At 47.5% G+C, this 23,734-nt stretch overlaps 2 protein-coding genes and 1 long non-coding RNA gene across 6 annotated transcripts in view; 1 reads left to right on the top strand and 2 right to left on the bottom strand.

The window, feature by feature from the left end:
* The window catches only part of ATP1A3 (ATPase Na+/K+ transporting subunit alpha 3), a 65,096-nt gene extending 53,777 nt beyond the window's left edge, over window positions 1-11,319 (bottom strand). The window contains exons 1-3 of one of the 3 annotated variants that reach the window (XM_088672626.1): window positions 11,149-11,319; window positions 10,759-10,841; window positions 6,891-6,980 (exon numbers count right to left, since the gene is read on the bottom strand). In XM_088672626.1, the coding sequence (XP_088528752.1) occupies window positions 6,891-6,980; window positions 10,759-10,841; window positions 11,149-11,245 (270 nt within the window). In that variant the 5' untranslated portion in view covers window positions 11,246-11,319. The other 2 variants (XM_088672628.1, XM_088672627.1) reach the window with 2 other exon arrangements.
* LOC148685462 (uncharacterized) lies at window positions 10,381-23,680 on the top strand. Of its 2 annotated transcripts, none has more exons than XR_015950696.1 (3): window positions 10,381-10,412; window positions 18,752-18,991; window positions 23,519-23,680. It is a non-coding gene; the product is annotated as an uncharacterized LOC148685462 (long non-coding RNA). The 2 variants fall into 2 exon arrangements; XR_015950695.1 differs by lacking the exon at window positions 10,381-10,412 and adding an exon at window positions 14,115-16,171.
* Window positions 20,924-23,734, bottom strand: part of GRIK5 (glutamate ionotropic receptor kainate type subunit 5) — a 53,735-nt gene continuing 50,924 nt past the window's right edge. Inside the window, exon 19 of the mRNA XM_035117543.3 lies at window positions 20,924-22,523. Coding sequence (XP_034973434.1) covers window positions 22,167-22,523 — 357 coding nt within the window. The 3' untranslated portion in view covers window positions 20,924-22,166. The remainder of the gene's footprint in view (window positions 22,524-23,734) is intronic.

Raw genomic sequence — 23,734 nt, 5'->3', positions numbered from 1 at the left:
GCCTTTTCTGCAGTGGCTCCCCACTTGTGGAATGCTCTCCCCAGGGAGGTTTGGCAGGCACCTGTAGGCGCCAGGCAAAAACATTCCTCTTCTCCCAGGCCTTTGGTTGATTAAACAATCTATGGCAGTGGTCCCCAATTGGTGGTCTGCAGACCCCACGGTTTCTGTGTAACCCACCCAGGGGGGTCTGTGGCACCATTCACATAAAGAAAACTACCATAGAGATATCAAAATTTTCAAAAGTAGGGGCTTGGCTTTTGAAAAACAGAGGGTCTGCGGTACTTAGCTAATTGGGAACCATTGATCTGTGTGTGTGTGTGTGATTGTTTTTATTTGTTGCTATGTTGTGTATTTTTGTGTTTTTAAATTGTAAAGTGCTGTGTGATCCTCAGATGAAGGGCGCTATAGAAATTAAATGTATGAATGAACGAATGAATGAATGAGGTCAGTAAAGACATATTGCGTAGTATTACCAACAGATGGGGGGGGGGTATGTAATTGTCAGAAACCAAAGTCCCCTTCATTGGAGGTTTTTAAGCAGAGGTTGGATGGCCATCTTTCATGGATGCTTTAGTTGAAATCTGTGCATTGCCTGGGTTGGATTAAATGACCCTCCGGGGTCCCTTCCAACTCTACAATTCTATGATTCTACGTTTGGGTAGAGTCAAAAGCAATCTTTCTAAATTCTAAAATCCACAGCTAGGCAATGCCTTCTTATGACAGGTCTGGCCATTCAGTTGTACTCAGAGCACAGAGCTTGCACCATCCCTGACCCTTGGCCTTGATTGGCTGGGGCTGATGGGAATTGGAATTCACAAACATTCTGAAGGTGGCAGCTTCCCCATCTCTGCTTTATCAGGACCACACACGAAAAGTGAGCAAGCTTTCCAGTTCTTGAAAAGTCAGTGGGAACAGCATCCTCCCAAATCTCCACCATCTGGGGGAAATTCACCAGATCCTTGTGCTGATGAGTTAACACACACTTTAATCATCCCTTTGTTGACATCATCAGGAGTAGTTAAGAAGCATAAGGAAAGTGGGCTTTAAAGGGGGGGAGAGAAATTAGAGTCTTTATAGAGAATGTGTTGAGGGTTTTTTTAATTTTCAAAACTTGCATTCAGCTGTGACACACACGCTTAGTTATATCAAAGAAAAAAACGAAGCAGATTAATGTACAGTTGCTAAGGACACAGAGAATTAATTGTGAGGTGGAGAACCTACTGTTTTTGCACCCTTTGTGTACCCCCCCCCAAAATACTAAGGAGTAACCAGTTTGTGCTGGGACGATGAGAATAAATAGTACTAAAGTCTGTATACAGATGGGAAAACGTAAAGGGGAATTCTAATCTGTATAACGGGTTACAAGGACAAAGGGATACGGGTTGACTTTTATTTCAAATTACAGAGCGAGATCTCACAAATGCCTCTCTGATCCCCAAATCACAGATGGCAAGCTGTGATCTCACACACGCTCCCCAGCCCCCAACCCCCTGAATTAATCACTGTTCTGGAATAGCCATCACTCCCAAGTTCTGTACTGGCCATTATTTATATGGCTCAGAATTTCTTTTCCACCCATAAACATGGCAGAGAAAGAGACTGAGACTTCTTTTTCTTTTTCTTTTACTGCTCTCCGGTCTCTCTGGGGTGGTTAAAGGGATTCCAGCAGTCACCAATCCCATTAAATGGTTACGTGTTTTGCAAGCGTAATTGCATAAGATCAGTCCCAGGGCCCATCTACTCCAGCAATCCTGCTCTCACAGTGGCCAAACCAGCAAACAGGGCCTGAGCATAGCAGTCCTCTCCGCTCCTGGAGTTTCTAGCAAATGGCATTCAGAAGCATCACTGTATACAACCCGTGGAGGCAGAGAAGAGCCATCACATCTAGTAGCCACGAACAGGCTTATCCTCGAAAAATTTGTCTAATCCTCTATTTAAGCCATCCAAGATGGTGGCCACCACCACTGCCTCCTGCAGGAGGGAGTTCCACTGACCAAGGTCCCATGTCCAGTTCCTCCAGGGGTGGAACCTATGCCTGTCTGAAGCGCCGGAGAGCCATTCCTGGGTGTAGACCAGCTGTGGTAGATGATGGACCAATGATCTGATTTGGCATAAGGCTCCTAGTTCCCAGTCCCTTATCTGAAAGTTCAAAACACAGCTGAATGGCACTGGCAACCAGGGAACAGAAGCTGATATGTGGGCTGCCTAGTGCCGGTGCCAGGCTATTTTGTGTGCCAGGCAAGGCTAACTACTTAGAATCATAGAATCGCAGAGTAGTAGCTTGCTTGCAAAATGGACTACCGTGTAACAAGGGATGCCACAAACATGAGTTTACAAATTGCATCCACAAGGGCCTTGGTTTCAATTTGGGAAGTGTTTCCAGATAAACCTTTTAGACTTGTGTCATCAAAGACATATATTAAAGCATCACATATGCTACCAAGGTGATATACTGTATCTCAGTGGTTTCAAAGCATTGATTGAATTCTCCCATCTTGTTTCACTCAATGGCTTAACAACAGCTATCATAGCTGCCAAGTTATCCCCTTTTTAAAGGGATTTTCCCTTATGCTGAATAGGCTTCCTCGCGAGAAAAGGAAAAACTTGGCAGCTATGACAGCTATGGCTAAGTTTGATAAATGGCTAGTTAGAATTTGCCAATGCTGAGTCAATGCAGAGAAATAATTCTAGATCCGTTGAACTAAACTGAACAAACTCGTTGCTTCCAGACCCAAACACACCCATTACATAACCTCCAACCTGTTGTTGTTGTTTAGTCGTTTAGTCGTGTCCGACTCTTCGTGACCCCATGGACCATAGCACGCCAGGCACTCCTGTCTTGCACTGCCTCCCGCAGTTTGGTCAAACTCATGTTCGTAGTTTCGAGAACACTGTCCAACCATCTTGTCCTCTGTCGTCCCCTTCTCCTAGTGCCCTCAATCTTTCCCAACATCAGGGTCTTTTCCAAGGATTCTTCTCTTCTCATGAGGTGGCCAAAGTATTGGAGCCTCAGCTTCACGATCTGTCCTTCCAGGGAGCACTCAGGGCTGATTTCCTTAAGAATGGATAGGTTTGATCTTCTAGCAGTCCATGGGACTCTCAAGAGTCTCCTCCAGCACCATAATTCAAAAGCGTCAATTCTTCGACGATCAGCCTTCTTTATGGTCCAGCTCTCACTTCCATACATCGCTACTGGGAAAACCATAGCTTTAACTATACGGACCTTTGTCGGCAAAGTGATGTCTCTGCTTTTTAAGATGCTGTCTAGGTTTGTCATTGCTTTTCTCCCAAGAAGCAGGCGTCTTTTAATTTCGTGACTGCTGTCACCATCTGCAGTGATCAAGGAGCCCAAGAAAGTAAAATCTCTCACTGCCTCCATTTCTTCCCCTTCTATTTGCCAGGAGGTGATGGGACCAGTGGCCATGATCTTGGTTTTTTTGATGTTGAGCTTCAGACCATATTTTGCGCTCTCCTCTTTCACCCTCATTAAAAGGTTCTTTAATTCCTCCTCGCTTTCTGCCATCAAGGTTGTGTCATCTGCATATCTGAGGTTGTTGATATTTCTTCCGGCAATCTTAATTCCGGCTTGGGATTCATCTAGTCCAGCCTTTCGCATGATGAATTCTGCATATAAGTTAAATAAGCAGGGAGACAATATACAACCTTGTCGTACTCCTTTCCCAATTTTGAACCAATCAGTTGTTCCATATCCAGTTCTAACTGTAGCTTCTTGTCCCACATAGAGATTTCTCAGGAGACAGATGAGGTGATCAGGCACTCCCATTTCTTTAAGAACTTGCCATAGTTTGCTGTGGTCGACACAGTCAAAGGCTTTTGCATAGTCAATGAAGCAGAAGTAGACGTTTTTCTGGAACTCTCTAGCTTTCTCCATAATCCAGCGCATGTTTGCTATTTGGTCTCTGGTTCCTCTGCCCTTTCGAAATCCAGCTTGCACTTCTGGGAGTTCTCGGTCCACATACTGCCTAAGCCTGCCTTGTAGAATTTTAAGCATAACCTTGCTAGCGTGTGAAATGAGCGCAATTGTGCGGTAGTTAGAGCATTCTTTGGCACTGCCCTTCTTTGGAATTGGGATGTAGACTGATCTTTTCCAATCCTCTGGCCATTGCTGAGTTTTCCAAACTTGCTGGCATATTGGGTGTAGCACCTTAACAGCATCATCTTTTAAAATTTTAAATAGTTCAGCTGGAATATCATCACTTCCACTGGCCTTGTTATTAGCAATGCTTTCTAAGGCCCATTTGACTTCACTCTCCAAGATGTCTGGCTCAAGGTCAGCAACCACACTACCTGGGGTGTATGAGACCTCCATATCTTTCTGGTATAATTCCTCTGTGTATTCTTGCCACCTCTTCTTGATGTCTTCTGCTTCTGTTAGGTCCTTACCACTTTTGTCCTTGATTATGGTAATCTTTGTACGAAATGTTCCTTTCATATCTCCAATTTTCTTGAACAGATCTCTGGTTTTCCCCATTCTATTGTTTTCCTCTATTTCTTTGCATTGCTCATTTAAGAAGACCCTCTTGTCTCTCCTTGCTGTTTTTTGGAAATCTGCATTCAGTTTCCTGTATCTTTCCCTATCTCCCTTGCATTTTGCTTGCCTCCTCTCCTCCGCTATTTGTAAGGCCTCGTTGGACAGCCATTTTGCTTTCTTGCATTTCCTTTTCCTTGGGATGGTTTTCGTTGCTGCCTCCTGTATGATGTTACGAGCCTCCATCCATAGTTCTTCAGGCACTCTGTCCACCAAATCTAAATCCTTAAACCTGTTCCTCACTTCCACTGTGTATTCATAAGGGATTTGATTCAGATTGTATCTTACTGGCCCAGTGGTTTTTCCTACTTTCTTCAGTTTAAGCTGGAATTTTGCTATAAGAAGCTGATGATCTGAGTTACAGTCAGCTCCAGGTCTTGTTTTTGCTGACTGTATAGAGCTTCTCCATCTTTGGCTGCAGAGAATATAATCAATCTGATTTCGATGCTGCCCATTTGGTGATATCCATGTGTAGAGTCGTCTCTTGTGTTGTTGGAAGAGAGTGTTTGTGATGACCAGCTTGTTCTCTTGACAGAACTCTATTAGCCTTTGCCCTGCTTCATTTTGAACTCCAAGGCCAAACTTGCCAGTTGTTCCTTTTATCTCTTGATTCCCTACTTTAGCATTCCAATCCCCTGTAATGAGAAGAACATCCTTCTTTGGTGTCATTTCTAGAAGTTGTTGTAGGTCTTCATAGAATTGGTCAATTTCACTTTCTTCAGCACCAGTAGTTGGTGCATAAACTTGGATTACTGTGATGTTAAAAGGTCTGCCTTGGATTCGTATCGAGATCATTCTGTCATTTTTGAGATTGCATCCCATTACAGCTTTTGCCACTCTTTTGTTGACTATGAGGGCCACTCCATTTCTGCTACAGGATTCTTGCCCACAGTAGTAGATATGATAGTCACCCGAACTGAATTCGCCCATTCCCTTCCATTTTAGTTCACTGATGCCCAGGATGTCGATATTTATTCTTGTCATCTCATTTTTGACCACATCCAGCTTACCTCCACTCATGGTTCTTACATTCCAGGTTCCTATGCAATATTTTTCTTTACAGCATCGGACTTTCCTTTCGCTTCCAGGCATATCCGCAACTGAGCGTCCTTTCGGCTTTGGCCCAGCCGCTTCATCAGCTCTGAATCTACTTGTACTTGTCCTCCGCTCTTCCTCAGTAGCATGTTGGACGCCTTCCGACCTGAGGGGCTCATCTTCCAGCGTCATAACTTTTATATGCCTGTTGTCTTTGTCCATGGAGTTTTCTTGGCAGGGATACTGGAGTGGCTTGCCAGTTCCTTCTCCAGGTGGATCACGTTTAGTCAAAACTCTCCACTATGACCTGTCCATCTTGGGTGGCCCTGCATGGCATAGCTCATAGCTTCTCTGAGTTATTCAAGCCCCTTCGCCACGACAAGGCATTGATCCATGAAGGGGAACCTCCAACCTACCCTGTATGAATTACTTCAAAAACAATAACGTTCTTCAAAGTATATGATACAAGCAAAATATTATCAGGAATTTATAAGACACAGCACAACAAAAACGAATCTGTATAAAACTGTTTCTCTCAAAGGTCAGTACTGCGCCCCTCTGAGGTGTGGACTGCCCAGTTGGTCTAATGATAGCACCAAACACTCATTTTTTAAAAAATAATAATGTATTTATTGATGCTTATTCAGAGTTATACAAAAATACATACCCATTAAAAAGTTATCTTTTTATACGGTAATATACTGAGAAAACATCTACTAACTTAGTCTAAAGGAGAACAAAGTCAGGAGGAAGAAAAGACAAGGAAAGGAGAAACCTAAAGAAAGAGAAAGCGAGAGAAAAGGAACAAAACCCCAAAAACTCCATGATCAAAGGACTGTCCCCTTTAAGACCACCAGTCTCTCTCCAGGCAAAACAGCAGTTTTGAGCAACACATTTTACAATACATGGTCTTCTTTTTGGGCGATCACTCGTAGCAGAGTAAGATTGTCTTCCATAAACACGGTTTTAACAATGAGTCCATAAGTGACTGTGGAGGCCTATTCTGGATCCACACATCCTTCCACAGTGGGGACATTAGTTTCCGGGTGGGAGTTGATCACGGTGTGGATTTGCCAAGCGTGCCTTCCTCTTAGCACGTTTCTCATTGTGTCCTGAGATCAAGTTTCTTCAAAGCCCATGACACCTTTGGTAAAGGCTGTTCTCCAACTGGAGCGCTCACGGGTCAGTGTTTCCCAGTTGTCAGTGTCTATACTGCATTTTTTTAGATGGCACCTAGAAATAAGGTGGTGCTGGGTACACCCCAAATGCAGGGTTGGGACACCACAAATCACACACTCACACTTACAGGATAGTGTCCTCTGTGAGATGCTCTGGCTGGTACCACTTCATTCAGGTCCAGGACTGACAAGCACCCTCGGCCCACGCCAATCAATTCCTGGTATATGTAGAAATGAATAAGGAGCTGGGGTTGTTCACCCCAAATGATCAAGCCCAAATTGATACACTGAAATAACCAGAAGATAGCTGCCTTTGAGATCTCCTAAACTGGCACCCTGCCCAATGCTTTGTTTGGGTGTCAAGAGTACTGATGCTACGACATCCTTTTTTTATATATAAAACTCTGGATTCCATAATCTGGAATAACTGCGATACCATCATCACAAACAAGAATGCTGCTTTTTAAGGCTAGGGACAATAGGGGTCCCCCCTCCAGAGAATTCAATAAAGCACCCCAACTCACGGATATGAAAGAGGGGTCACAGCCCACTGTGCCTGTAATATTTATCCCACTGCTGCCTCCAGTTAAACGGGTTGGGCAGGCTCAGGTATTGCCTTGAAACCTGCCCGACCTGTTTCAGCAGAAGAGACAAAATATAGACATGTGCACAGCAGGGAGGGAGCCATAGGCTAGGTGGCCACAGGTTCAATTTCTGGCACCTCCAGTTAAAAGGATGGGGGAGCAGGTGAGGTGGGAGACCTCTGCTTAGATCAAAGCAGGTGATGCAGAGATAAAGGGGAGGAGGGGGGGGGAATGGTCTGGTGTGGTACCCAGCAGCATGGGAAGCTGTGCCTCCCTGCCTCAATGCTCTTAAAAGTGATTATCTGTCTCCGGCCTTTCCAAAGACACAGGCATCAAAAGGAGGGGCAGAAGGCAGACAGAACCCACCCTTTAACTGCTCCAGTCCAGTGAAGCTAGCCTGCATCAAATGGCCGCACACTTTGAGGTCAAAATGGTGCCTTCAACTGGGGTTCCCCCAACTAATCCCATTGCTGTGCAGCCATTGACAGCTGAAGGTCATTTGTTCTATATCTGGTTTCCACAGCGACCATTGATTGGCAGGCAGATTTTCAGGGCATCCAGGGTTATTATATGCAACAGACTGCGCCGGTGACAGATCAGGCTTTGGGGGAAATTTCGCTCAGTGGGCAGGTCACGGAAAGGGAAATGCCAGAATAGGCCGCTGAGCATCAAGACAGACTCTTAGGTTCATTTTCTTTTTTGTTTCCCCAGCCTGAGGACGCTTGGGCTTGTCTGTTTTTTGGAGCATGTGATGTGGGACTGGAGAGGGGAGTGAATGGGAAGCATCCGCAATTCCACCACCCCCACCCACCCCATCACTCCCGCCATCTTCCACCCCATTTTCTTCTGCCCTAGATAGAAGGGAGGCTGGGGGAGGAGGGAGGAGGGGGAAGATCCCAGAGATTGGCTGCATCAGTAGCCAGAGGATGTTAATTCATCTCTCCTAGCAACTGAGCATGGGGGGGGGAGGGAAGCCCCTCTTCCGGTAGGAGAGGAGGGGGAGGAGGGGGAAGAGCTGCGTGGGTGGAGAAGGGGACAGGTGGCTTGGGCATTTGGCTATTTCTGGAGGGAGACAGAGACACCATAGCAACAACAACACACACACACACACACAGAGAGAGAGAGAGAGAGAGAGAATTAATGCACAAAATCCATACATGCAACCTCATATCCTGCTTTCTCATAGGACTTGGGTTATCACCCCCACCTCTTAGAATCATAGAATTGTAGAGTTGGAAGGGACCCCCAGCGGTCATCTAGTCAAACCCCCTGCAATGTAGAAATCTCAACTAAAGCATCCATGACAGTTGGCCATCCAACCTCTGCTGAAAAACCTCCAAGGAAGGAGAGCCACACACCTTCCGAGGGAGTCCTTCCCACTGACAAACAGCTCTGAATGTCAGAAAGTTCTTCCTGATGTTTAGTCGGAATCTCCTTTCTTGTATCTTGAAGCCCTTGGTTCGGGTCCTGCCCTCCAGAGCAGAAGAGAAAACAAGCTGGCTCCTTCCTCCATGTGGCAGCCCTTGAGACATTTGATGATATCTTTTCTCAGCCTTCTCTTATCCAGGATAAACAGACCCACTTCCCTCAACTATTCCTCCTCAGGCTTTGATCATCTTGGTCTCCCTCCTCTGCGCACGTTCCAGCTTGTCAATATGCTTCTTAAATTGTGATGCCCAGAAATGGACACGGTATTCCAGGTGTGGTCTGATCAAGGCAGAATAGAGCGGTACTATGACTTCCTTTGAAGTGGACTACTTTTGATGCAGCCTGGAATAGCATTAGCTCTTTTTGCTGCTGCGTCACACTGTGGACTCATGTCAAGTTCCTTCTCACTACAGTACTAAGATCCTTCTCACATGTACCTTGGACTCTAAGTACACTTCTGCCCTCAATCCAAAGAGTTCCTGCAAACCCCCTTCCAGCACAACCCCCCCCATTGTGCTCACCTTCATTCTACCAACCATTTCTTGCTGTTTGTTTTTTAAGTAAAAAGTGGATACTAATGCTTCTTGCTCCATAAACAGTTAAGCAAAAATATTTGCCATATTGGGCACATCAGGAAGAAAACATGAACCCTGGGGTCTAAGATTGCCAACTCCTATTACTTTATTGATATTCTAGCATTCTGAAAGTTTTAAATTATTGTTTTAATTTTTCTTATTGATAACTTTATTGCTTTTTTCTTTTTTTTAATAATCTGCGTTGAGGTGTGTGTTTTTTGGATTTAAAATTTTTATTTTGTAAAATCAAGTAGTGTATACATTTTATGAAATAAAAAGATATAAAAGTGACCCAAAGAGGAAAAACCAGACATGGTCTTGTGCCCTTGATGATATAGAAATCAGCTGGGGAAGCCTCCGCCCTCCCCCACAGCACAGGAGAGGTCAAGCATCTGATGATGCTATAGAATCATAGAGTGGAAAGGGAACTCCCGAGGGTCATCTAGTCCAACCCCCTGCAATGCAGGAATCTCAACTAAAGCTTTCCATCCTGACAGATGACTAAGGCACAGCTGCAGTGGCTGGCTGAAGGAGTTGCCAAACCCATCTAAGCGATGGGGAGAGGAGGAAAAGGTCTAATTCTTAGTGCAGACTCTCCCTTCTCCTGTAAGGACACCATTAGATGGAGATATACCCCCGGGGCTCAACGTGAGGAAGGGGAGTGATTCCTAGTGGTTAGAGCACACAGATTTCCCCCCCCTCTCTCGCGAAGAAGCCTGGGTTCTTAGACCGAGACGCCCTTTCACCTTCGTTCCTCCCCGCCGTCTTTTCTCTGTCCTTCCCTGCGCCTCTCTCTCCCCCCTCCCGGACAGCTGTCTCATCCGTTCCCGCACGTGTCCCGTCTTGTCCAGCCCTAACAGAGAGGAGGCTCCGGTTACATAAGCCTCATATCGGACGCCTCGCTTTTTCCATCTCATGCCAAGACCTGGGTGGTGGTGGTTGGAGGGGGGTCGGGGGGAGGTGGAGGAAGACGCAGACAGGCAGGCAGCTGGTATATGGGGAAGAGGCTGGGGGGGGCACACACAGCTCCGACCTCCCGCCCGCCCCCACCTCCTGCTGCATTGTAAGATATACCATTACATCCTCTGCAATTTTAAACCATGTATTCATTGGCATGGGGGGAGGGGGACGGAGATCACACGCTCGGGGTGTGGTTTGCCGGGGAGGGAGAGGGAACGCATTTGCGGTGGGCTCTGCTGCCACCCCCGTTCTCATTGTCCCCCCACCCCACCCCACCGCATCTCCACCACTTAACCGCTGGGGCTCTTGGGTGGTGTGTGACTTGCGAATATTGTTAGAGATTTTTTTTGGGGGGGGACCCCTAAACCCTAGGAATTAATAAGGAATCCACCTGCAGCTTGGTGCAAAAATATTACGTACATGAGGGGGGAAATAGCGTCTTTCCTTACCCCTCTGGGGACTTTATCCGGGTCTGCAGCCCAAGTTTCTAGTCCTCTTTGTCCTTCCCTCTTCCCCTCCCGAGTCAGGAACTCTGTATAGGGACATTCAAATCCTGCGATTCAGCTAAAAGTAGCATAAATAAAATGCTGACTCCGACAGATAGATAGATAAATAAATAGATCTGCCCCTTCTCAGCAGGCTGCTCCCAAAGCGATCTCGGCCCTGGACCCGCCCTCAGGATCCACCAGTACGTCTCGCGCCCGCACCCATGGTCTTCACGTGTCGGGGTGCTCATCGCCCCCCAAACCAGAACACTCCGAATTAGGACCGTTGCTCCTCCAATACCGTTAGCATACTCCCCCTTTCTCTCCCCTGCCAGCCCCAAATCCGCTCCATACTTCCGCAACTCCTCCCTTGTGTGAGGCGAGGGAAGGGGATCCTGCTGCCTCGGTTCCCGCTGCAGAGCCACTTTCCTTCTGCCCCGTTTGGTTGCATGAGATGGAAACCCCACGATGGAAGCGCAGGAAAAAGAGGGCGCGCGCTTCGACCCGAGGTTGCCCCCGTGTGTTCGCCGTGAGGATTGCGTTGGTTCCTTCAAAGAGAGTTGCGGTTTCGTTCTGGGGTTGTCTCCCCTCCCACGCTTCTGAGGAATTATTAAATACAATGTCCGGGGAAGCTCTCCTTCTCCTTCTCCTTCTGCGCACTAGTGCCACAGGTGTACCTAGGCTCCCTTGCACCCTTGGCAAGGAGCTGTATCGGCGCCCTCCCCCGCCCAATCCCTTGCACCCTTGGCAAGCAGTGGCAAGGAGTTCCGTCGGGGCACCCAGAAGAGCCTGCAGGCCTCGCCTGGCCTCCCAACAGAGAGATGGCCTAGGAATGTGCCGAAGAAGAGACTGGGCTCCTAGACACTCAGAGTCAGGGTGGAGAGGTGATTCAGATTAGTTCTGGGAAAAAGGCAGGATATTAATAAGTATTCATAATAATATTTTCCAGAGAGGGGTAGTTGTGTTCCTCTCTTGCAGCAAAAACAGCAAAGCACCCGCAGCCACACACACCCCACATCGCAGGAATGTCATTTAAAAGTGTCTGAACATCTGCAAATATAGAGGATTTCCCCCCAAAGTTAATATGAACAACAATTTCTAACCAGGAAGAAAGCACCACAGGAAAAGCCCCATCATCCATGTCCCCCTCCCCCCCCAATGCTGATGTAATCAACATTACATCAACATTTTAACATATGCCTTTTATAAGTCTCATTCGCATATCTATTTGGATCAGGACCGGCCCAGCTACAAGACAAGGTAAGGTGGTCACCTCGGCCAGCAGGATCCACAGGGGCAGCAGATCCCAACAGTGGCATAGCGTGAGTTGCCAGGGGCCGGGGCAAGGCAACTTGCACTCCCTAACCTGTGACAGCACCTGCATGGCAACTGCAGCCCACCCACCTCCTTGATTGGCCCCCGCCAACCATTTCCCCCTTTCCCCCTTCAGTTCAATGCAGATCACAGCCACCGCCGGAATATAAAATAAAAACAAATGATATAAACAGCCCAACAAAATATGTGCCTTTCACCCAATGGAGTAAGTGAAGGCTTTGGGAGGGGGAAAGAGAGCACAATTGTGGGACCGGATTGGGTGGGATTTGCCTCTTGAGAGAGGCCCTGAGGAGGAGAGCGTGCTATTTTTTTCTTTGGAAATTTTGTGCCCCTAATAATTTTGTGCCCGGGGCAACTGCTCCTGTGCCCCCACCACATTGCACCACTGGATCCCAATGCAAAATTTTATTCCCCACTTCCTCCTGTCCTGATGAAGATTTTTCCTCACCATGGGCGTACCCAGCCCAGCGTGGGGCAGGGGGGGCAGCTGCCCCCAGAAGCAAAAAGGGGGGTGGTATAAAACAGCCCGCTGCGCGAGCTGTGGTCAATACAGGTCACCTTCTCAGTCGGGTACACGATCTTGCTGCAGCGGGCAGGGCCGTCTTAACTATACCAGCCGCCTTGGTCCAGCGCCCTGCCAGGCTGTTGGAGAGCACGGCACAACAGGCAGGGACGCTGCCAGCTGTGCTCCACCTCGGCCTGATCGGCTGAAGCAAAACGGCAGCAGCGGCAGCGAAGCTGCCTCCGTCGAGAGAAACCTGGACCTGGACCTGGGGTAACTTGCATGTATGCAAATGAGGTGCCACAGAGCATTGTGGGGCAGCACTTTTCTGTGCTGTGCTCGCTGTGACTTGAAGGAGTGTGGGCTGAAGTTAGCCCAGGTCCAGGTCCAGGTTTCCCTCGACAGAGGCAGCTTCGCTGCTGCTGCCTCATTTTAGTCACCGCTGCCAGTAAAGGAGTGGGCGAGGCAGACGTGTAAGCGTGGGTAGCTCTGTGTGCCGCCTTGGCAATGGCTAGAAACGGCCCCTCCCCTCTGGGGTGTGTGGACGTTGAACATGCCTCCTGGGGGGATCCTGGCCACGTCATTGCCAGCCAGCCAATTGGGTGGCTGGGGGTGGGGGGCGTGGCTGGCGTGCCCCCCCCCAGTTTTGATCCTTGGTATGCCTATGTCCCTCACCCATTCTTCCCAGGTGAGGGGGGCAGGATGCCATTTTGTGGTTCACTGCAGGTGCCAAAATATCTTGGACTGGCCCTGATTTAGACAAATGAACTGCTTCTATTAATAGATATATATAAATCAGGACTGATGGGTTTTTAAAATTGCTAATGTGAGCTGATGCTGTCCCTTTCTTTTGGTTATATTTGCATTATGAAAATAGCACTGAAAAGAAAGTGGCCTTTTGAGATCGATCCTGAAATTCCTATAGCATCAGAACATTTGAATGACAAAGTCACAAGGGGGTGGGAACCATGGCCTATGTTTATCAGTAATAACAACAGTTAGGGAACCAACCTCAGACTTTTCGTGGGGGATAAAATGAATGATTCTGAGATACCTTGACTTATAAGAAATATTGTTCAACATAGTGCTATCTTCCTGGAAAAAGAAATACTGGAACCCTAGGAGCCAACTTCTAGGGGCCAAGGGGGTCTTCCCTCCCCCCAAATATTTGAGAGGGCCAGCCCCCCCCAAAAAAGTTAATTGGCATTGCCATTCAAATGTTCTGTGTGCACCGTGTCTTGCGATCGATTATGTTGAATGGGGCTTACCTTCCCCCGCAATATTTTATTCAAGTTGGCATCCCTGGATGAAACTCACCATGAACACTTCCTTCATTCTCTTAGAATGGCCATGGCAACCACCTGATAGGTGTCAGAACTGAGTTTTGGAGAGTTCCAGCTGCGGGGGGGGGGGGAGCCTGGTTCGGCAGGAAGTGGAGAAGACGGGTGCCAGAATGTTTCAAATAATCCCTTTTTTAATGTAACCGGCTGATGGAAAATTTGAAGTTTTCTTTTTGTATCTTTCTCTAATGTTTATTTTTCTTTTGTCTCTTTTATCTTTCTCTTTTCTCTGTTCTTATTGTCCCTTACCTTCCACCCTCTTTCTTTGGAGCCCAGGGCCTTTCTTAAGGTCCAGAGATTGTATACTTATGAGGGTGGTTGATGGGCGAGAGCCAGAGGAACAGCTGTCTCACAGGGTGAGAGGCTGAGAAATGAAAAGAAAGATCTCAGGCAAGAGCTGGGGACAGATACTGTCCTCTGTGGACCTGTTAAGGGCTAAGAATTACTTTTTAAGAGAGGATTCCATATTCTACTTGTTCGATTTGTGTTTTTCTGCAGCCGCTATTTTGCTGCATTGTGTGTGTGTGTGTGTGTGTGTGTGAATTAATAAAAATCTCATTTAAAAAAGAAGAAGGTTTGAATGATGATGTTTGCATCAGTCGGCACACATATTAACATGATGGAGAATGCGTGCCAGGAACGGCTGGCCATATCATGAGGCAGAATGAGTCAGCACCTGCTGAGGAGGCACAGAGAGGACAAGGCTGTGTTTGCCTCCACGTAGTCTAGCCTACTGGCTCCCGGGTACAATTTTTAGTCAAAACTAAAATTCGGTTAACAATCTGGCAAGATTCAGTACAGGGAAAAGCAGCACCTATATAAGCACCATACAGGAAACGTGCATTTAAAAGCAGCACCGGCCCAGTCATTAGGCCAGGTAAGGCCGCTGCCTCAGGTGGCAGAAGGCTCCCGGCAACATCCTCACTGCCTGCCCCGTCACCTCCTCCACTGGTGAAGAGGCTCCACCGCCATCAGTGTCGATTTCAGGCAAAATCACACGAGATCTAGCCGCGAAATCTCAGCCAAAATTGGTGTGAGCTTGCCTGAAATTGGTGCTATTTGTACAGTGGCAGAACAGGGAGTGGCTGTGGTGGTAGCAGCAGGTGCGGTGGCAGCAGCAGTAGTGGCAGGGCCACACGCCCCATTTTGCCTCAAGCAGCGGAAAAGGACACGCCACCCCTGTTGGAAGCACATTGTCCCACCCCCCAAGAATCTGGGAACTGTAAATTAGCCTCTCTTAACACAGGGCAACCCTTTCCAGCTCTTGGGATCAAAGTCACATGCTCCAAATCGGCTTTAAATGCACGGTGTGTGGACACAGCCGCCATCTTGCCCACCTACAGACAGCAAAGCTTGTGTGCAGAACATACATTTAAAGCACTCCCCACTCCACAGAATCCTGGGAATTTTAGCTCTCTGAAGGGTAAACTACAATTCCCAGGATTCGCTGCAGGTGGAGAATGTGCTTTAAACATGTGATGTGTACGCAGCCAAAATCTCTTGAGCCAGCCTTGATCGCAGAAAGCATGGAATCTGGGAACCTATGAACCAGATCCTCTCTTCAAAAGCAATTTAACCTGAACTGCAGGCAATCCTGCCAATTATAAACCCACACAGGGCAATAGGTTTGCCCAGAGTTTCACTCCTAAGGAGACAAGGGGGGTTTTATTTTTTAATGTTCCTTTGATGTTCCATTGATCCATTGATGTTCCTTCTGTGTTTTGTATTTTGTATGTAATGTGTTCCTGCATGGAGCCTGCTTCTGGCACGACACCTGAGCACTTGCTTTACATATGGTTTACCTGTGAGACCGCCTGACCTCATACATATGCCCAAACAACTGCTCCCGTCTGCGGAATTGGTTACAGGGGCCATAGATTCCTCAAACTGCTTCTGGTGCAATGGGACATCATGACGAGTGCCAGAGCGCACGAAAACGCCCTTTACCTTCCCGCCGCAGTGGTACCTATTTATCTACTTGCGCTGGTGTGATTTTGAACTGCTAGGTTGGCAGGAACTGGGACAGAGCAATGGGAGCTCGCCCCTTCGTGGGGATTTGAACTGCTTCGTGGGGATTTGAATCAGCAAGTTCAAGCGGCTCAGTAGTTTAGACCACAGCATCAAGCCACAACTAGATTAAAGAAGGGGATGCCACCTGGTGTTTAAAAGTGGGCACTGCAAGGCATTCCTCCAATGAAGGGTAAATACCGGTACATGTCTGCTTGAGAAATTCCAGTGTGCAAAACATTACAGAAATGCAAGCAATGCTTTAACTTCTTTCTTTTTTTACAGTTTCCCTTTTTCTCCCCCCTTCTTTCTCTTGGCTCCTGTTTCCTTTTAAGTTAGATTTTTAAAATATTTCTATTTTTCTGGTGTATTAGAAAAAATACTTTGTATTGGGTATACATGTTTGCATAGCTTTTGAGAAGTATTGATAAAAATTAAAAATGTTAAAATAAAAACGCATTTTCCTTAAAAAATAAATAAAAGTCAGCTGTTGATATACAGTACCACCACACTCAAGCATGCCTGAGAAAACAGAATGGACTATATGCAATTTGGAACAATCTAGATTTTAAAAAAAAGCTGAAGTCAACCATATAATCAGGGACTAGGTTTAGACCCCAGCCCAATTGTTCGGTTCCAAATACCATAAGGCTAGAGCAAGAGGGACCTAGCTTTAAAATTATTATTATTATTATTATTATTATTATTATTATTATTATTATTATTAACTCCCCATCCAACAGCCCCAAAGCCCAGGAAGAGACCTTGGGCCAGCTGTTATTTCTCCAACTGATCTCACAGGTATCTGAAGAAGTGTGCATGCACACGAAAGCTCATACCAAAATAAAAACTTAGTTGGTCTTTAAGGTGCTACTGAAGGAATTTTTTTATTTTGTTTCGACTCAAACCAACACGGCTACCTACCTGTAACTGATCTCACAGGGTTATTGTGATGCTAAAAGCTCACAGACCAGATCCAGGTGCTCTTGGAGGAAATAGATTTTCTGGATCCATTTCCGTTGGTGTTTCAGTGTGGTTTTGGCGCAGAAACTGCTTTGGCTTCCGTGTATGTCAGGAGAGAGGTGGGGAAATGTGCCCCTGTTAATTCTCCTCGACTTCTCAACAGCTTTTGATACTATCAACCATGGTATCCTTCTGGAGCGGCTGTCCAAGTAAGGGGGGTGGGGGTGGCGGCACCGCTTTGCAGTGGTTCCAGTCCTACTTGGGTGGACATTTCCAGAGGTCAATGCTGGGTGGGTGGGGGTGGGCGTTTTGGCCCTGTGGAGCCTTCAATGTGGGGTTCCTCAGAGTTCAATTTTATCCCCTATGCTGCATGAAGCCGCTGAACGGGGTCATCCGGAATTTTGGAGTACGCTGTCAGCAATACCGTATGCTGATGACACATAGCTCTGCTTCTCCTTTACATCTGCAGGCGAGGCAGTGGATGCGGTGGGCCATTTTCTTGCCTCGATAATGGACTGGATTACAGCCAATAAACTGAAGCTCAATCCAGATAAGACTCAGGCACTGTTAGTGGGTGGTTCCCTAGACTGGATGGCTGGGAGGTCGCCTGCTCTTGTTGGGGTTACACTTCCTCTGAAGGAGCAGGTTTGTAGCTTGGGGCATAGCTGCCAAGTTTTCCCTTTTCTCGCGAGGAAGCCTATTCAGCATAAGGGAAAATTCCTTAAAAAAAGGGATAACTTGGCAGCTATGGCTTGGGGGTACTCTTAGATCCTTTGCTGTTGCTTGAGGCTCGGGTGGCCTCAGTGGCCCAGAGTGCCTTCCATCAGCTTCAGCTGGTGGCCCAGCTACACCCCTATCTGGACAGGGACAGTCTAACTACTGTTGTCTATGCTCTGGTAACCTCGAGGTTAGATTACTGCAATGCGTTATACGTAGGGCTGCCTCTGAAGTTGGTTCGGAAACGCCGCCAGGTGCAGAATTTGGTGTCCAGGTTGCTCACTGGGGCAAGACGGTTTGAGCATATGACACTGATCTTGGCTCTGGGAACTAAGCCTTGTGGGGTATATTTTGCTCTAGGAGGCTTAGCTTGGTCAGAATTGAGGGTACGCTTCCACAGTTAACGCAACAGATTTGTGGCGAGGCAGGGCTGTCTGAGAGAAAATGATTTTCCTAAGCTTTGTTGAGATGAAACCAAGCTGAGATCTAAAGCCACTCTCTCCCAGCTCCCAGTCCAAGCACTCCACAGCTCAAGCCTTTCATACTAGCCTATGTGAAACCACAAGCCACTTCATGTTCACCTTTAAAAGGGGAGTTAAACCCTACATTTTGTGTACAAGGGAAGAAAACGAAGACACCACCAAATATTGCACCCTGCATAAGTTACCTTTTGGAAAGAAATCATATATTTATTTACATTCTCTCCAATGTAAGACAGGAGATTGTCTTGTGTAGAAGCCTTTTAAAACTGCAGAACAACATGGTTAATGGCTGTGCCAATCAATAATAAGTGTCAATCCATAAGAATGTCCCTCTCAGTTGTAAAAAGAAGAAAGAAATGGGAGCTGGCATGATGACTAAAATCAATGGTTTGAAATGGAGGCTTTCGTCTTGTTGATTGAAATTACCTCGGACAGGATGTTTTGTTCGAAAGCCCTCCAAAATGCTGAGGTTTCCCTGTAATCAGATTTTGGACATTCTCCCATGACACAATCCTCCGCCACACAGATCATTTCATGGCAGACTGCGTATGTGTTGCATCGAGCCCTGGCTAGCATCAAGGTTTTAACAGGGCACTTCTATATCGTTCTAGACTTGCAGCAGTGAAGTCTCCAGACACCGACTGAGCCCAAGCGCTGGCACTGAATATCCACGAACACTCCAGCTGCTCAAAGAACAAAGCTCTAAGAATGTTTCCCGTTTCTGTGGGAGAAGGGAAAGTATGCTTGGCAAGGTCCCTGCGGACGGGAGCAACTTCCTGAGGCTAGCCAAAGGCTAAGGAAAGAACTTTGCGGAAAGATACGTGACAGAGTGGCCAGAGGAAAGATGCTGAGTAAGTCTGGAAATTAGTATTTTGAGGGAAGGATGCTTGGAGGAGGAAGAAGTGAACTGGAAGGAGGGGCAGGGAGGACAAAGAGCTGAGGCAAAGAGGAAATAACGGGAGGGGAATCTGTAGAAATATTCCTGTGAGCCAAAGGTCAAATGGGTTCAAGAACAAGGACTGGTGAACAGAGTGCTGAAGAGAAGACTGTAACTCCAATCAGCACCAGCTGGTTTAGCCAATGGTCAGGGATCATAGAATCATAGAGTTGGAAGGGACCACAAAGGCCATCCAGTCCAACCCGCTGCCAAGCAGGAAACACCATCAAAGCATTCTTGACATATGGCTGTCAAGCCTCTGCTTAAAGACCTCCAAAGAAGGAGACTCCACCGCACTTCTTGGCAGCAAATCCCACTGTCGAACAGCTCTTACTGTCAGGAAGTTCTTCCTAATGTTTAGGTGGAATCTTCTTTCTTGTAGTTTGAATCCATTGCTCCGTGTCCGCTTCTCTGGAGCAGCAGAAAACAATCTTTCACCCTCCTCTATATGACATCCTTTTATATATTTGAACATGGCTATCATATCACCCCTTAACCTTCTCTTCTCCAGGCTAAACATACCCAGCTCCCTATGATGGGAGTTGAAGTCCAAAACATCTGGGAGTCACCATGGAGGGAAATGCTAGTATATTTTATGTTGGGCATATCCGCCGGCTGCTGCATTTGCACACAGAACAGAACCTTTAAAACCACCACTCTATTTGAATCTGTTTTGCCTTAATCAGAAAAACCAAAACATCGTATATAAAAGAACTTATAGGTTTACTGCACAGGGATGTAATTACGGTAGTCTCTTTTTGATTAGCATTACAACCCTGTACATGTCAATTGAAATGTAATTCTCCACTGAGGATCAATCAGATAATCGCCAGAAGTAAAACTCAAAGCTCAATCTTCTCATTTCTGGAATGTAATGTACGAATGGGGGTAAAAAAAAAATACCCAGTAATGCATTACAATTGAACATTTGCTGTCCTTTGGCAGTATCTTGAAATCAGCTGCCTGAGGTGGCATCCATTCTCCTGCCTGCCAAAGAGCAGGGCCGGCTCCATTTGAAATGCCCGTAATGTGTTCGTATCGATTTCCTCTCCCTTTCTTCTTATTTTTAAACACATTTTGTTACAATTGTTCTATGGATCAGAGAAAGGGGGTACACTCTGCAGTTAATTTCTGTGAGAATGTTGAAACGATTCGGATTTTGAATGATTGTGCATTATTCAATCTCCTCCTAGGAAGATGTTCGAAACACGTTAAAAAAAACCCAAAAGACCATTTTGTCAATAAAGCTTTGTGCAGCCATCACCTTTCCTTTCTACAAATGTAGAAGAATGTAGGCTTCATTTCACAAGCTGCTGTTTCAAGCAAGCAGGGCTTAAAGGTAAAGGTAAAGGACCCCCAACAATTAAGTCCAGTTGTGGACGACTCTGGGGTTGCTGCGCTCATCTCGCTTTACAGGCCGAGGGAGCCGGCGTTTGTCCACAGACAGTTTTTCTGGGTCATGTGGCCAGCAGGACTAGGCCACTTCTGGCGCAACGGAACACTGAAACCAGAGCAGCGCACGGGAGCGCTACCTATTTATCTACTTGCACCTTTTGGTGTGCTTTCGAATTCTAGGTTGGCAGGAGCTAGGACCGAGCAACGGGAGCTTACCCCATCACAGGGATTCGAACCGCGGACCTTCTGATCGGCAAGCCCAAGAGGCTCAGTGGTTTAGACCACAGCACCACCTGCATCCCAAGCAGGGCTTAGGGAAGGAAAAAGGATGGATTATGTGTGCTGAATCTGTTTGCAGGTATCCACACATGGGGTCCCCCCCCCAACGGACGTGCACCAGGGTGCCCCCACCATTAGCACAAAGTAATAATTCTCTCCCATCACTCACATAAAAGAATCAAGTATTTTCACGTTTATTTATCTTTTGGGGTTGCCACTAAAGTCTCCAGTTTTTGGCTTCTATAGAAATTTCTCCAAAAAGGAAAAGAAAAAATCTTTTTTTAAAGAATGAAACAAAAATTAAAAAAGACAGACAAGACGTCATGGGGAGGGCCCCCCACAGACCAAATCCTCGCTCCCCACTCTCTTCTGCTTCCAGGGTCCTGTGCAGTTCGCCTCCCCCCACCCCCACCCCAAAAGCTGGGTTGGTTTGTTACCTCTGTCGGGGTCTTTATCTTCCCACTTGCCCCCCCTTTTTAAAGTTCTTGGTCCTGTATTACTTCAGGTTGGTTTGTTAAAAGTGTGGAACCCGGCAGGCCCCACGACTCCTCAGAAGGCGGCTTAGTTGACCCTGAGTTCAGTCTCCATCGCCAATGTATGGTTTGCTTGCACGCAACCCACCTCGCCAGCCGTGCGGCGGGTTTAGGTTTCCGCGCTGCTAAATGGACCTTCCGGCAGGGGTCCCGACCTTCCCCCCCCCCCCGCACCATAAAAAGAAGGCGAACTGTCCCGTTGCCCCGCAAATAGCTGGAGGTATTCATTTCCCAGCAGGCACGTGGCGGGGGCAGTGTGGGATCGCGAACCCCTTTTGGCACCTCTGCTTAAGCAAACTCCCTCCACGGGGCGAAGGCATGGGGGAAACAGCATGAAAAGGGGGGCTGTGGTTGCAGCTGCACTGTGGAAGGGGTAGGAGGAGCTGGAGGGGGGCAAGGCCGAAAGGGGTGGGTTGGGGGCTGTGTCTGTGGATATTGGTTTTCACATCCCTTTCCCTCATAGTAAGAGGCTCAGGAAACTGTCTTTCTGCAGCGTCAGAAACAAGCTACCACAGATCTAACCACCACAACGGCGAGGTTCAACTGGGGCGGGGGGGGGGCATGTATGTCTCTTTCCCACAAGAAGTGGGGATTAGAAAAGGACTCTCTCTCTCTCTCTCTCTCTCTCTTCCCCTTTGATTTCGAGAAGAGCTGTGGCCTTCTTTTTTGGCGGGGAGGCAGGGGGGCCGCAAATATATCCACACACTACCCCTAGGGCAAGGGATTATGCGCCAGAGTGTGTGCGGGGAAGTCCCCCCAGGCCTGGGTCCCCCAAATCAGGGCATACGCATAGCGTACATGTCTTAACAGCAGGCGCCTCCGCACGAGAGTGAAGGCAGGGCCGAGGTGGGGAAGGGGGCCAATAAGCACGTGGGGCGGGCTTCACTCCTGTCCGCTGAGTTCGCGGGGGGCTCCCCGGCGCGGAGTGCCCTCCTCAGAAGGCGGGGGCCCCCTAGGCGGCGGGGGGGCTCCCCGAAGAGTCTGGATGCGCCGGCACTCGTGGCAGATGCGGACGTGGGTGCAAGGCCGGGGAGTCTCCTCCAGGAGGCGCTGCGGCCCCGGCTCAGACACCAGAGTCCCCGAGTAGAGCTTGCCATTGCTGAGGCGCATCTCTCGGACGGAGCGCAGTGACAGGGCGCCTCGGGTGGCATAGTGGCGCCGGCGCCGGCGGGAGCGGGTCGGCTTGCGGCAAGAAACAGCGTGGCGCAGCTCTCGCAGCATCTCCTGGCACACCGAGATCTGTCGTGAAGGAAGGAGCAAGCAGTGAGGAGGTGGGCGCAACCCTAAGCATACCCCCCAACATTCCTCGGGTGAAAATAGGGACCCCCCATTTTTCTGCATCCCCCTATTTTCCTGGCAATTTATACTTGTGTGGTGGCAGTGGCCGCAGAAGCCAATAGCCATGTTAAACTTTGCACAATACCACACATAGCACCGGTGTAATGTTGCTACATTAGGCGGCTTGGGGCATTGTGGATAATTTAACACAGCGGGCAGCATTTCAGGACCAGCCCCTGCCCACTTGTGGGGCACCAATGGAGGAAGGCATGCTCCTTTGGCCCTTCTGGCATTCCATTTCACGGCTACCCTGCCCCTCTACTTGCACCCTGACCAGGGTTTCCAAGCAGCAAGTATTTTACTGATGCAGCCCATCAGTAAACGGGGCCTAAAAAGTTGATAAACTTTGTATTTTGCCCTATGAGATTCAACCTCAAGCCTATTCCTCAGTTTTCAAATGCTTGCAGGTTCCGCTGCGACGCTTACCCAGAAAAACAGTATTTTTGAAATGAAAGTGTTGCTGGCAAACCCAGCCTCCAAATCACTAAGGTATAAACCCCTGGATTCTCACAACACAAACAAGCACAGACTACCTTCAAATCACAAGGTTTTTTGAATTAAAAAAGTAAATGGTGAAAGAGAGAACAAAGATCCACCTCTTCACTTAGAATGCCCCCAAGAAACTTAGAGGGCAAGGTAGTGACCCCTGTGGGATTCCCCAGCCGCTAGTAACCATAGATAGAGTGCCTCTCAACACAGGGGTTTGTCTTTGAACTATCATGATTAGAGATGTGGGGAAATTTCAGCGGGAACAGAAATGGCCGAAGTTCATTTATTTGTCTTGTGTCCAGAACGGAAGTCAATCCATCAAATAGATCAGTATTCACTTGCTGCTGCTGCTGCTTTCAGTCTTAAAATGATACCTAATTCATTGTCCACTACCACTTCCTTTGCAGTGAAATGAATGGGATGGAAAAATGAAGCGGCAACATAATTTACGTACGACAATTAATTACCTAAGTTACGTAATTTCATCACAGCAGACAGAGACACAAATAACAGAGTTTGCAAGGCGAACTGCAGCTGAATGGAAGCGGTGTTTATGCGACGAACAGAGGGCAATACAGAAAATTATGTCTTCTTATTAATAATGTTTGATAGACCTAGTCTGG

The sequence above is a fragment of the Zootoca vivipara genome, chromosome 6 (genome assembly GCF_965207765.1).
Source record: "Zootoca vivipara chromosome 6, rZooViv2.hap1.1, whole genome shotgun sequence".
NCBI lineage: Eukaryota > Metazoa > Chordata > Lepidosauria > Squamata > Lacertidae > Zootoca > Zootoca vivipara.
Note: the sequence above shows the minus strand (reverse complement) of the source record. Positions and strands in the feature narration are given on the sequence as shown.